At 40.4% G+C, this 13,781-nt stretch overlaps 1 protein-coding gene across 3 annotated transcripts in view; it reads right to left on the bottom strand.

Moving 5' to 3' along the window:
* Window positions 1-1,091: 1,091 nt before the first annotated feature.
* ELOVL7 (ELOVL fatty acid elongase 7) overlaps window positions 1,092-13,781 on the bottom strand; it is a 101,534-nt gene continuing 88,844 nt past the window's right edge. For 2 of the 3 annotated variants that reach the window (XM_075932878.1, XM_075932877.1), the window contains 5 exons: window positions 11,869-11,949; window positions 10,472-10,528; window positions 8,321-8,426; window positions 4,644-4,780; window positions 1,092-1,998 (listed from right to left, as the gene is read on the bottom strand). In XM_075932878.1, the coding sequence (XP_075788993.1) occupies window positions 1,789-1,998; window positions 4,644-4,780; window positions 8,321-8,426; window positions 10,472-10,528; window positions 11,869-11,949 (591 nt within the window). In that variant the 3' untranslated portion in view covers window positions 1,092-1,788. Of the gene's footprint in view, window positions 1,999-4,643; window positions 4,781-8,320; window positions 8,427-10,471; window positions 10,529-11,868; window positions 11,950-12,066; window positions 12,466-13,781 lie in introns of those variants that run through there. The other variant, XM_075932879.1, reaches the window with a different exon arrangement.

The raw sequence follows: 13,781 nt of genomic DNA, 5'->3' as shown, positions 1-13,781 counted from the left end.
TGAACCAAGGTGTAACAGATGCAAGATTATTAATGATCAATGGCTTGATGTCAGGATGGCGGTCGGTTTCTAGCGGAGTGCCCCAAGGTTCAGTTCTAGGACTGGTTTTGTTCAATATCTTCATTAATGACCTGGATGAGGGGATGGATTGCACCCTCAGCAAGTTTGCGGATGACACTCAGCTAGGGGGAGAGGTAAATACGCTTGAGGGCAGAGATAGGGTCCAGAGTGACTTAGACAAATTGGAGGATTGGGCCACAAGAAATCTGATGAGGTTCAACAAGGATGAGTGCAGAGTCCCGCACTTGGGACAGAAGAATCCCAAGCATAGTTACAAGCTGGGGACCAACCAGTTAAGTAGTAGTTCTGCAGAAAGGAACCTGGGGCTTACCATGGATGAGAAGCTGGATATGAGTCAACAATGTGCCCTTGTAGCCAAGAAGGCTAATGGAATATTAGCTTGCATTAAGAGGAGCATTGCCAGCAGATCCAAAGATGTCATTATTATTCCCCTTTATTCGGCTTTGGTGAGGCCACATCAGGAGCATTGTGTCCAGTTCTAGGCCCCCCACTACAAAAAAGATGTGGACGAATTGAAGAGGGTCCAGCGGAGGGCAACCAAAATGATTAGGGGGCTGGAGCATATGACTTATGAGGATAGGCTGAGTTGGGTCTGTTTAGTCTGCAGAAGCGAAGAGTGAGGGGGGATTTGATAGCAGCCTTCAACTTCCTGAAGGGAGGTTCCAAAGAGGATGGAGAGAGGCTGTTCTCAGTAGTGACCGATGGCAGAACAAGGAACAATGGTCTCAAATTGTGGTGGGAGAGGTCCAGGTTGGATATTAGGAAAAACTCTCTCACTAGGAGGGTAGTGAAGCTCTGGAATGGGTTACCTAGGAAAGTAGTGGAGTCTCCATCCCTAGAGGTGTTTAAGTCTCGGCTTGACAAAGCCCTGGCAGGGTTGATTTAGTTGGGATTGGTCCTGCCTAGAGCAGGGGGCTGGACTTGATGATCTTCTGAGGTCTCTTCCAGCTCTATGGTTCTATGATTCTATTATTCTAAGTCAATGAATCAATCACTATTTTGACCAAACGTTAAATCAAGATAGTTTTTATTATTATAATGTTCAATTAAGTAAAAACATTTTTAAAACTACATTAACTTAAATCATTTTAGTAGAAGACATTATAATCCAAAAATCCATCTGTGTTTCAACACACTTTAATATGCCACGATTTTATTTAACTTATGTTCTCTAATATGGTTCAGTATGTACAAAAATATGAATGTTTACATACATTAACTATATTAAATGTATTTTAGTCTCTAAGTTATGCATATAACAATAATTTTTCATGGCTATTTTAATAAAATTAAACTTGTTTCAACAGTTTATGATATCTGTTATAATGAATGTTCTTTATAACCTTTTCTTAATGCTCAAAGTATTCTATACTTATCATACACATTTTTCTAAAGAAGATCTTTTTATTTATATGCATCTAACTTGTAAGAATGCAATTAAAATATTCATTTCTTCTAGGCAAAGAGAAAACTTTCTCTAGATAAATGCAAGTCACTGACAACCTGCAAATCTTTAATCAGAAAATCATCCCTCCCCCCACCCACATCAGAAACCCAAATAACTTATTGTAAAAATACAAATTCTTTTTTGTTTTTGAAAAAACATATAAAATGTACATGGTATAATAAGCACCGTAATATCTTGATTGTCAAGTAGTACAAGTTACTGATATGAGATGTACATGCTTATACAAATGAGAGGTTACTTCAGTGATGTTTGCTTTTGCTGATTCCATTTTTCATAATCTTTGGCAGTCTCTGGCCCCTGATGTAAGCATGATACCAGAAGTGAAGAAATAGAATTAAAAACATAGAGCCATACAGCCAAATGATGAATATGAAAACTGGATACTGGTATGGACAATCATCCATAAAGTAGATTTGTCCAATGTGAACTGTAACCATAAGAAACTGGACCTGGAGGAAACAGACAAGGAAAAATATTCTCAGTTATGCATTATAGCTCTGAAAAATGAAAAAAAAAAGATATACTAGACAGAAGTTTAAATAGCTGTGAGCATAATGCGCACACATACAAAAAGAAGCTTGGGGAGAAATATAATTTAATGCAGACTTGCAAAACAACACTCTCCCACTTAGCTAAGGAGATGTGTTTTCTGATGAAGTAATGTGTGCATGCATGCATGTTATGAACACTATCATGGTGCTATGACATGGGAACAGATAGATCCTCATCAGGAAAAGCAGAGAAGCAGCCCTCTGCCTGCCAGAGGAAAAGGCCTGTCTGAAGCTATTTACCTGGTGGCACATTCTCAGAGATTCTGCCACTCCTTAAGTTGACTAGTCTCACTGACTACTTGCATAGTAGTAGACTCACATTAAGCAGAGACATGAAAAAAAATCCTCTATAGCAGGGGTAGAGAACTGAAGGCCTGGGGGCCAGATGCACCTGCACACACCCTCCACACCCCAGCTTGCCTGCACTGGCACTCCAGCTTTCCACCACTTCCCAGCAGGGCTGGAGCTCACAAAATCTACTAGCCTAAGGCCCACTAAGCTCTGGCGTGCAAGGGGAATGTCTTTCTTCTTCTCGCTCAGGGGCCACATCAGTAAGAATTTGAGAGTGGTGAGGGGGGACGGAGGTGTTTCTTCTCAGTTATATGTGGCCCCCAACTAATTTTTCTGTGGGTCAGCAGTCCCCAACCCAAAAAATTCTCCCTACCTCTGCTCTATAGGAAGAGAAATTTAACTATTAGGGGTTACATGGGTTTTGTTTAAAGAGGAAATAAAAATGTCAGGATGTCTAAAGTATATGAAAATGGTACATTTTGTTAGGGGTACTCTTGCTTAGAGCAAGAACAAAATGGTAGGTATAAATTTTTTTAAAAAGTTAGCAAAATAATAAAAAAAGGTTTACTTCCCTTCCCTCACAACAATTTATTTGAAGAACTTAAGGCCACACAGTATTGACACACAGATTTTAGGAAGTATTTAAGAAAAGGATTTCTATATCAAAATCATAATGCATAATTACAATAGCTTGATAAAATGCTTAAGATAATTCAGTCATTACTAAGTAAGGAATAGAATCAACTCCTCTAGACCCAAATGGTTACCTTTACTTTATAGGAAAAGTAAATTCTAACAGTTCATGTATTTTTTTAAAATTTAAACAGTATATTTAATATTGTTTTGCAAATTTATTTAAAAAAACCCTTATGAACTCTCACTAGGAGCAAAGTATCTCAACAGCTCTTAAACAAACAAGCAGTCCTTTAAGAGTACACATAGAATACAAATTACAGTAAACTTCCAATAATCCGGCATCTTTGGGACCCAGGGGGTGCTGGATCATCAACTATGCCGGACTATCGGAAGGGGGGGCTATGAGGAGTCTGGGGTGGGGGGGTGCCACCCCAGACCCCTCATAGCCCCCCCCCCTTCCAATAGTCCGGCTCTGCCCCAGCAGCGGGGCAGAAACTGAAACTGACCAGCAGCGGCTGAATCGGAGATGCCTGGGCAGAGCAGCTGGAGTGCTGCTGGGTTGGTCGGGGTAACGCCGACCCTTGGCGTGGCGAGACCAACCAGGCAGCACCCCAGCTGCTCTTGGGGACGCCTGGGGCAGAGCAGCTGGGGTGCTGCTGGGTTGGTCCAGCAGCGCCACTCCTTGGCACTACTGGATCAACCTGGCAGCACCCCAGCTGCTCTGCCTCAGACGTCCCCAAGTCAGACGTTGCTGATACTGATCAGCAGCTGACTCCAGGAAGCCCAAAGCAGAGCTGCTCTGCCCCGGGCTTCCTGGAGTTAGCTCTTGGTCAATTTCAGCAGCGTCTGGCTTGGGGATGCCTGGGGCAGAGCAGCTGGGGTGCTGCTGGGTTGGTCCCGCACCGCCACTCCTCGGCACTACTGGATCAACCCGGCAGCACCCTAGCTGCTCTGCCCCAGGCGTCCCCAAGTCAGCCGCTGCTGAAATTGACCAAGAGCTGACTCCAGGAAGCCCGGGGCAGAGCAGCTCTGCTTCGGGTTTCCTGGAGTCAGCCCTGGAGTCAGCTCTTGGTCAATTTCAGCAGCGGCTGAATCAGGACGCCTGGGGTGCTGCCGGGTTGGTTCCTCAGCCCCCAGGGGCAGCGCTAGGGACCTACCCGGCAGCGCCCCAGCTGCTCTGCCTCCAGCTTCCCCGATTCAGCCACTGGTCAGTTTTAGCAGCGGCTGAATAGGGGAAGCTGGGGGCAGAGCAGCTCCAATGGTCCGGCTGCGGAGCACTTCCGGGTTCCTGATGGTACCGGACCATCAGGAGTGCCGGACCGTCAGATGCCGGACCAATGGAGTTTTACTGTAATTAAATACTGTGGGTGTCTACAACTCACACTGATTTCAGAGATAACTGGGTTCTCCAGACTCTGGAAATCAGGTCAACAGATGCTATTTATACAGTTGACTAGTCTCAAGCTTTCTGCTGAACTCAGTCAAAGAATCAAAGTAAAACTCTTTTGTACCATTGTAAAAAGAATTCTTAACCACATTCATAGAAGAAACATTAAGAAATCTCACTTAAATACAACTGACTGATTGAGAAAAGATCTGTCAGACATAATACTCACAAGCTGTATAGATGTCATGTGTTTTTTCCACCACAAGTATTTATAGTAGGCTGGTCCCAGTGAACAGAGTCCATAGTAGGTGTACATGATGACGTGCACAACACAGTTTAATAGAGCATGGAATGTTCCTAATCCACCTGTGGAATAAACAATAAAAATATATAATTATCAATTTTTAAAGGATCAACTGTTGCAACAAAAAGCCAAAACCCTTGTGTCTAGCTATCAAGTGAGGGTTTTGCCTTGAGTTAGTTAAGTAAAAAACTAGATGAAAGAGCGAGGTTCTATGGGAGATCTGACTTTCACTAGGACATAATATATTAAGTTTCAAATTAAGCTTTTTAGCCACCAACTCTGAAGTACTTCAGCAGTGCCCCCTTTTCTCAGCAAATCCTCGTGTAAATGTTTTAGTTACTACCCTAGTAAAAGATTGCTTATGTTTGCTTGTAAGTCAATTTTCCAAAGTTGTAATTAGTCTAACAATGCAAACAAATTTTTTGTTAGGAAGTTGCATGACAAGGGCTCAAACATCTCTGTGGCATTACTCTTCCTGCTCCACTTCTTTTCTAGATCCCATGAATGGCTTTTCATGAGTCCAGGGGCTGCAACTATGTAGCAATCTTACCTCTAGCCCTTAGAAGTTAACAGTAAAAGTAGTACAACTCATGACTCTACTCATTTTTTGAGTCACTGTCCAGGCCCAACTCCAGAGGACCCATGTTCCCAGGACCAGGGAAGAACTAAGGGTCAGAGGTGTGGGACCTCAAGGTATGTAACCTTAGACACCCATATAACCCTCAGGTTTAGGATCAAGCCCATTGAATGGAATGACAATGAAGAAACTCATTGTTATAGAGAGGATCCATGCAGATATTTCCTTCTCCAGTATGTTTTTTTCTGTTCACTTTTCCAGTAAGGTTAAGTTATCTTGACCACAGTAGTAATATTTAAGAAGTGAATTGAGTTGTAAATATAGCTGATCAAAAAATAGCTTACAGAGAGAGGGGGAAAACATTTTGATTATTTGGTGGAAAGTCAAATACTAAAGTTCTACATTTCTCAGTGAGAAATCCATGAGAAAACAGACAATTTTAGGGAAAAAAATTTTTGGTTCAAGTAATTATGTATCAAAACCAGGGTACAATTTAGGGTAAAATAAATGTCTCCTTTATTAAAAATTAGAGCAGTTGTTAGAGCTTTCTTCCTTCACAGATTACCAGTTTCAATTGGAAATTCTCTGACAAGTTGTTTCTAGGCCACATGTTCCCAAACTATTTGACTGCTTTTTTTAAGACTAAATTTACTTGTTTTAAGCTGGATAGTGAACATTCATGGTAAATTCTTAGAAATTATTTTAAGGTACCAAAGAAGACAACAGTTGGAAAGATTAGGTTAAAGATAGGCAATAAAGTTTTGAGAAAGAAATACAATGTTCTAGGATTAGGAGTGTTATTGACTCAAGTGGAACCACTTTGTGGAAAGCATTTGCCAAATGACCACACAGAAGATGTTTGAAATGGCTTGTCACTGAACAAGTACACAACTGGCACACTGTTCTAAAGCCCCCGCTACAGGAAAGGAAATTATGAGTAGTGTAATCTTTTTGAGGGGGCTGCTGTTGTTAAGAGCTCGGAATACCAGATTAATATGTTTTATAATAAATACATCTAAAATGGTCTGCTTTATAAACTGAGAAAGGCAACTTCAATTTTAGTACTAGAATACCACAGATTTGGGGAAAAGGATACAGTTCAAAACATAAGATTTTTTTTTATATTATTACAAACTGCATTCAGATACAATAGAAACAAAGCAGTCTACTTCATTAGCTTGCTGCACATTAGACAATTTTCCATGGAATCCATGCAAAACTTTTGTACCTTCTTCAGGGCATATTTTTGTATGCATGCAACTAATATACACAGTAGGGATAAAGTAGGCAAAGGTTTTCTCCTTCAATTAAGCATCAAAGCTGTGGAGAAAAATACCAATGCCAATGAAAATGAGCAAGATGTTACAGAACAGGAAACTAAGAACAGATAAGTAGTAAGGATGTTAGCGTATACGCAGTTACATGATTAACTGATAAGCCTGGGCTCATCTTAATGGTTACACGTAACACCCCCCTCTCCCGTTTGCTGTCTCTGATAGAGAGGCAACAGCGCAGCGGGTGGGGGTGGAGGCAGAGGCAGGTGGGAGCTGGTACATGCACCAAGCTGTCTTTCAAGCTGGCTCTCTGCACATACCAGCTCCGGCAGAGCTTCCTGTCCCCGCCCCTCCATTCCCACACTGCTACCTCTGTATCAGAGGCTGCATCTAGGGATGGGGGCAGGCAGGAGCTAGTGCTCTTGGGAAGCCAGCTTCTAAGCCTGCTCTCTCCTGCCCTCTCTATATGTAAATATGTAACCGCTAAAAAAATCCAGCCGTTACATATTTACAAAAAAACCCACATTTGTTAATGTCCCTAATAAGTACTTCCGTTATCTATGTTGATTTTTCAACTAATCACCACTTCCCGACATGCCACCATTAGTACCAATAAACTATCACAACAGAGGTTCCAACTGGCTTGCATTCTCTCAGCAGATTTCACTTTGTACGCTTTTTAGGCTATGATTCCACAGCTCACATACATAATTGCAGTAGCTTGATAAGAGCTAGCACAAAAGTAAGTAATATCATCACTGCAGTACAACGGGTAGTGGCAGCAGCACAATTTAGCTAGTATGTACCCACTATTTTCAGGAATGCTTGTACTCTCCATGGCAAGCCATGCCCAACACTGCCTGGCTGACTACAGTAACGTTAATACATATATGTGCACTAGCACTCATCCAGCTACTGTAGGCATATATATGCAAGCTGAAGAATCATATACCACCCTCAGAGTCAATTGCACTGTAGAACGCCAGGTTAGGAAGACCGTGCATTCTACAAGTCTCTGATGCAAGGCTCTTTCTGGACTTTTGTCATTTCTGCTCTGTGGAAAGACTGTTGAGAAGAGATGAAAGATGGGTAAGGTTAGGGTAATAAGCGAATACAAAGACATTGATGAGGTTTTCCCAGTTCCCACCTGTGGATGCTATCTGGCCTGACATTCCCTATCATTTAAGTATTTGGCCTTCCACAGATATGTATCACTATATCTAATCAGTTCTGGAAACATTACTATGTTGTACTCCCAACAACGAGTCAAACAGCTGCAACAAAACTAGAACAATTTATAAATTAAAGCTAGAGAGACAGAGAATGAGGAGAAAACAACTCTCCCCTCTGATTAAGTTTTTGTGTTGCAGGGGACAATGTCAATATGAAATCTATTCACATTTTTTAATTAGGTTAATAAAGCACTTTAATAATTGCCCCACTGGGTTTTACAATTGTATTTCCCTAAAACCATAACCTACCCATTGGTATGCCATCCCCTCTGCCCCTTGCTGACCAACCCCCCGCAAAAGAGGAAAACAGCTATGCACAATATGTTGTCAAGTGACCCAACTGGAAGATTCCTCCTGCCCTTATAATCTAGCTCACATATAGCAATCTTTGGACTTTACTTGTAACTCTAGTGGATACAAATTATGACTTTTTAAATTAACAAGTTTTTTTTTCATGTATATAACATGGAGGTTTCACTATTACTACACATGTAGTATACTTCCAGCTCTCTTGACTACCTGCAGCAAATTTGACTCCAAACCACCAGGTCCATGGCATGATAGAGTGATGCAAGACATGCAGGAATGTAATTTGGCCCTCTTTCTTTCGCAGAACAAAAAAAATCTGAAATAGTTTTAAGAATAAAATATTAGACAAGTCACGCACAAGTAGTTTGTTTGCAATTAGTTGTACACACAAACATAGGGTACTCACTATAGTATATTAGAATTCTTTACAATTATGCCCTCATTTATCTATGTGGAAACTGAGTTACAGATTGAGGGGCTGATTTTCAAAGGCACTGAATAATCTAACTTCTATTACAAACAATGCAAGCTGCAGAAGATCAGCATTTCTGATCAATTGTCAGTTCAGACTTCTCAGCTCCTAGTTCCAACCTCAAGCCAGTAGACCACAACTCTCTTTCCTTCTAGGACCCTATCTTCAGAATTACAAAATTGTCTATACAAGGAATTCAAAATTATATCCATGATGGTTCAGTATTTCTTCATTGTACTAGGGGTCTAAAAATCAGACCCTCTACTTCTCCAAGTTTCAACTGATAATCTGTACAAGGGTTAATGGTATTTCACCTTCACAAAGCCCTTGAGATCTATGAATGAGAAACATTCTATGCAAAATTGAACTGATGTGAAGCCTTACATGTAGGCAGACTTTAGGAAGAACTGTAAGCAAGAGAAGCATGGTTTTCAACAGACTTATTGAGGAAGTCAATTACAGATGAAGCAATCTAAATCAAAGTGACACCCATTTTATAGTGGTCATTTTCTGGGAAGGAATTTAAGAAGCCAAGACCAGCAAATGACTGTGCATTAGGATGAAGAGCTGGACGTGAAATCAGAGGGTTGAATGAAATAAATCCACAGAGTCCTGAAAGGCACTTTTAAATTATACATGCAGGGTAACATTCCTTCTAGGCTGTGAAGCAGCTTAATAAACCCTATACAGCAGCTCAGGGCTGCTGCACTCAGAGCTGCCACACCTGGTGCAGAAATGTGATCCTTCAACCCCAGCAGCAGGACTGGATTAAGAAAGGGGCTTTAGGGGCTGCTGCTGCTAAAGCCCCTGTGTTCTGGGCCATTCCTTCCTGGCAGGAGGAGGAAGGTAGCTCTGCTCACTGCCGATCCTCTTCCCCAGCTGAAGTATCGCCATGAGCGCTGGGAAGCTCTGCTCCCACAGTTCCCATTGGCCAGGAATTGCAGCCAATGGGAGCTGCAGGTGAGTACGGGGCAGCAGAGAGCCATCTGTTCCCCTGCCACCAATCCAGAGCTACTTCAATCCCCTCCATCACCCTAGCTGCCTCCTAGACCCCCACACCCCAACCCCGAACCCACTCCTGCACAGACCTTGCATCTCCATTCCAGCCTCCTGCCCTGAGCCGCCTCATGCACTCCCAGGCTGGTGCCAAGGAGTTTGAACTCCCACCTGCACCCCAAATGTTTCATCCACAGCCCCACCGCAGAGTCCACACCCTCAGCCAGAGCCCTCATCCTCCCAACCCTGATACCCCTTTTACACTATATCACACCCATACTGCTGCACATAAAATTCATTTTCACATGGACATAAAATTAGAGGCAAACTGATTCAGGGATGGCTATGAAGCCAGTAAAAGTAATAAAGAGTGCAGGAAAGAGGGTGTCAATTCCAGGATTAAACTGTCCGGTCAGAGTATTTTAGACTCTTAAGTTCTGAGTATAACAGGTTTAGAAGCACTAAAGAAAGCCAAGACCAGCAAATGACTGTACAGAAGGACTAAAGAAAGACTGTCTAGCACTTGGTATGTTAAAAGCACTACACAGACAACACCTGCCAAAATATGTGAAAAGGAAGGTGCAACAATATTTAGATGGTTGAATGTGGATATTCTCTATGGATATAGTGCTGCCATAGTAAATGCCCATCAATCTGCTGAGAGAAACTGTTAAGGGAGCAAAGATAAAAAACATTCCAAATGGAGAATACAATGGATGGGAATAAACATGGGAATGAGAAGAGTTCAGTGAGATAGCAAGAGCAGGGAGAAGAGGGCACCCAGAAAGAGGAGGATACAGTGGTTAGATATGACAGACAAAACATACAAACAAATGTCCTTCTTTCTCTATGGAGATCACAGAATTTACCTGGTAGGATCACTATATACTTACAGTGTCTAATAATTCAATGAACTTGGAGAAGTAATATAGCCAACAAGTCCGAAGCATCTAAGGAATCAAAAAGATTCACAGGGTCAAGTCTGATCAAGTCACTAGAACATTTTTGTTGGTTTTCTTTAAAAACAAAGAAGCAAAATTAATGTTTAATCAGCAGACATTCAATTCCACATTATAAAGTTAAGCCAGAGTGGATAGTTTAAACAAAAAAATAAATGGTTTAAATGAAATCTGAATGGAACACAAAAATGTTAAAGTCTACCCTTTTTTATAATATCTTAAAACAACAAATAAATACACTGAATCCATGAATCTTATCAAAACCTTTGAGTTAAAAGCTATTTTTCCATAACAAGACTATCTGAGGAAAAACATTTGATTTTTGGGGTCAAGTTTTATAAATATGGCACAATATATCATGAATTGTATTAGGGGCTTTTTTTTGTTTACGAATGTATGTAGTTCCAGGTAGAAAAAGATGTACCAAATTTAGCATAAAGGTTCTATTTAGTTATAAGCCAACATTACAATGATTATATCAAGCAATGAAAATGCATCTTTAAAAAAATATAACTGAAGAACAAATAGAAAAGTTGATAAATAATGAAGATTTAAATCAAGGCTTCCTCACTGATTTAATCAATCCACTCTACAAGCTTATGTTGCTGCCAATATCCCTTTCATCCTGCCATCACTGTTTATAGTTACTTAGGACTATGTAGCACTTTAAAGACTAACAAGATGGTTTATTAGATGATGAGCTTTCGTGGGCCAGACCCACTTCCTCAGATCAATATGTGGAAGAAAATTGGCACGACCATATATACCAAAGCGATACAATCAAAAAAATGAATGCATGTGAAATTGACAAATCAAATTTTAGAACAGAGTGGGGGTGAGGGGGAAGGTTGGTGTGTGAGGTAACGACATGGGGTGATAATAGGGGAAGTTTATTACCTCACAGAAACTTCCCCTATTATCACCACTATGTCATTACCTCACAGACCCTAACCTTCCCCCTTCACCTCCACTCTGTTCTAAAATTTGATTTGTCAATTTCACAGGCGTTCATTTTTTTGATTGTATCGCTTTGGTATATATGGTCGTGCCAATTTTCTTCCACATATTGATCTGAGGAAGTGGGTCTGGCCCACGAAAGCTCATCATCTAATAAACCATCTTGTTAGTCTTTAAAGTGCTACATAGTTCTTTCTTTTGTTTCAGCTAGACCAGACTAACACGACTGCATCTCTATCACTATAGTTACTTAGCTGCTCTTTATTATGCATCAAGGCATTTTATGCAACACATGAAACTCTAAGACACTTAAAAGCATTCCAGAATAATAAAAATTAATGTAGCATAACAATTAGCTTCGTTTGTTTACTTACTCTCAGAGCTGTAGGTGACCTGGAGTAGTCAACAAGGTCACACTGGAATGAATAACCCGTGGCCCAGCCAGACATAAGAAACTGTGACAAGGAGAAAGGGGAGAGCAAAGGTTTAGCTTATCACTTGAGAAAATTCATTAATTTCAGTTGACTTTAATCATGTAAACATTAAAAAGCCTGTGGATCCAGCCAGCTTACCAGCCATCATCTTCCTCAATATGGGATGGCAACACTGTGATACTGCTGCTGCTGCAGCTCTGTAGAGATTAGAATCCCATAATTTGACAATATGGAGAAGAACTCACACTCCACATTTCATCATACCTACACCTCAGTGCTGTGAAAGAAGAAACAGCTGCTCCCCCAAACAGACATTAGATTAATGTTTCTCTTCTCACTATGGGAAGCAGGTGAAACAAATGAACGATAAAAAAAAAAAAGTATTGGTATTAAATAGGGATGTGAACAGATAACCCTTTAACCAGTCACCCAGTAACCATCACCATTAAGGAGTGATAGTTACCAAGCAACGGTTAATTATTACCCAGGAGCAGCTCCCACACCCCATGGCCACATGCAGTCCAGCATAGGGTCAGAAGCAGCTGGGTTGGAGCAGCCTCTGCCTGCCATGCAGGGGGTCTGCTCCAGCACACCCCCGTTTAATCAGTTAACTGATTCAACTTAACATTTAACTGGTTAACTAATTAAATAGGATTTTATATCCCTAGTATTGAATCCAGGCATTTTGATATGCAAGATCATTTTAAAGAGTCACATATTAACAGAGCCACACTTTCAAATGATTTAGAAGTAAAGTAATGCAGTTCTTTGATTTTTCTACAAAAAATGGAAATACACATAGGATCAGGGAATTCAACTAATTAAATCTCTGTATTACAATTTAGCCTGTTCAGCATGCAATTGTGACCAGCCAGTGTAATAAAATAATACCATGTGAGAGGAGTGGGAAATCCTAGGAAAAAGAATTAGCATCTGAAAGCTTTTTGGGCTTTTTTTAAAGCTATTAAGTCCACACAGAATTGTACATTTGCCAGATATCCTCTATTCCACTTAATTATTTTGGCCAATTCTCGTCAGGTTGAACTGCACATAGATATAAAAAACTATCTGCAATAATTCCAGGAAAGGGGACCAAAAACCCATAAAAGGCAATAAAAAAAAAAAAAGGTTTTACCAAAGTAAAACATGTTCTGCTGGATTTTTTTCTCATCTATTTGAAACATCCAACTAAACTTACAACCTCTAATTTATCAACTGTTTGAATAAGTTTGGTTGTTTGTAGTCAAAAGCAGGGCTAAATAACAATCGGCACCAGACTTTATATTTGGTACCAAAAGTATCACAAGTCCTTGTCAAAAATATATACTTTGTGATGCAAGTTAGACTATAGCTGTCAGAAGATAAGGGAAGCTGTCTTGAAATCACATGCAGATGTATAGCATCCATGGATTGTACCAGGTGTCACATCTAATACGTCTCCTTACTATATTAAAACTCAGCTAACAGCAGCACTGTAAACATTACACTTTATTTGCATCCTCTCCAAATCCCAGCCAAGACTATAAAAACTTTTTTTGAATGAATATTTGTCAAGTAATCATAGTTGTCCATGCATGAATAATAGTAAGCCAAGTTTTCTGGGTAGGCGAACAGTTATAGTTTCAATCAAATATTAATTGAAGGCGACAAGTAAAAGATTACCCATTTAACAAATCAGATGCTGAAACCAACAGGATTTCAAACATTGTAAGTGAACATAATACCAACACACCCATAAAATGGCTTATATCCAATAAGGAAAAGAATTAGCTTTTTGTTGGAAGCCAGAGAATGGTTGAAATTCAATCTGGTATTCACTATGTATGCATTCTTTTGTGACATTTTAAATAAAG

This window comes from Pelodiscus sinensis, chromosome 6 (genome assembly GCF_049634645.1).
Source record: "Pelodiscus sinensis isolate JC-2024 chromosome 6, ASM4963464v1, whole genome shotgun sequence".
Taxonomy (NCBI): Eukaryota; Metazoa; Chordata; order Testudines; family Trionychidae; genus Pelodiscus; species Pelodiscus sinensis.
Note: the sequence above shows the minus strand (reverse complement) of the source record. Positions and strands in the feature narration are given on the sequence as shown.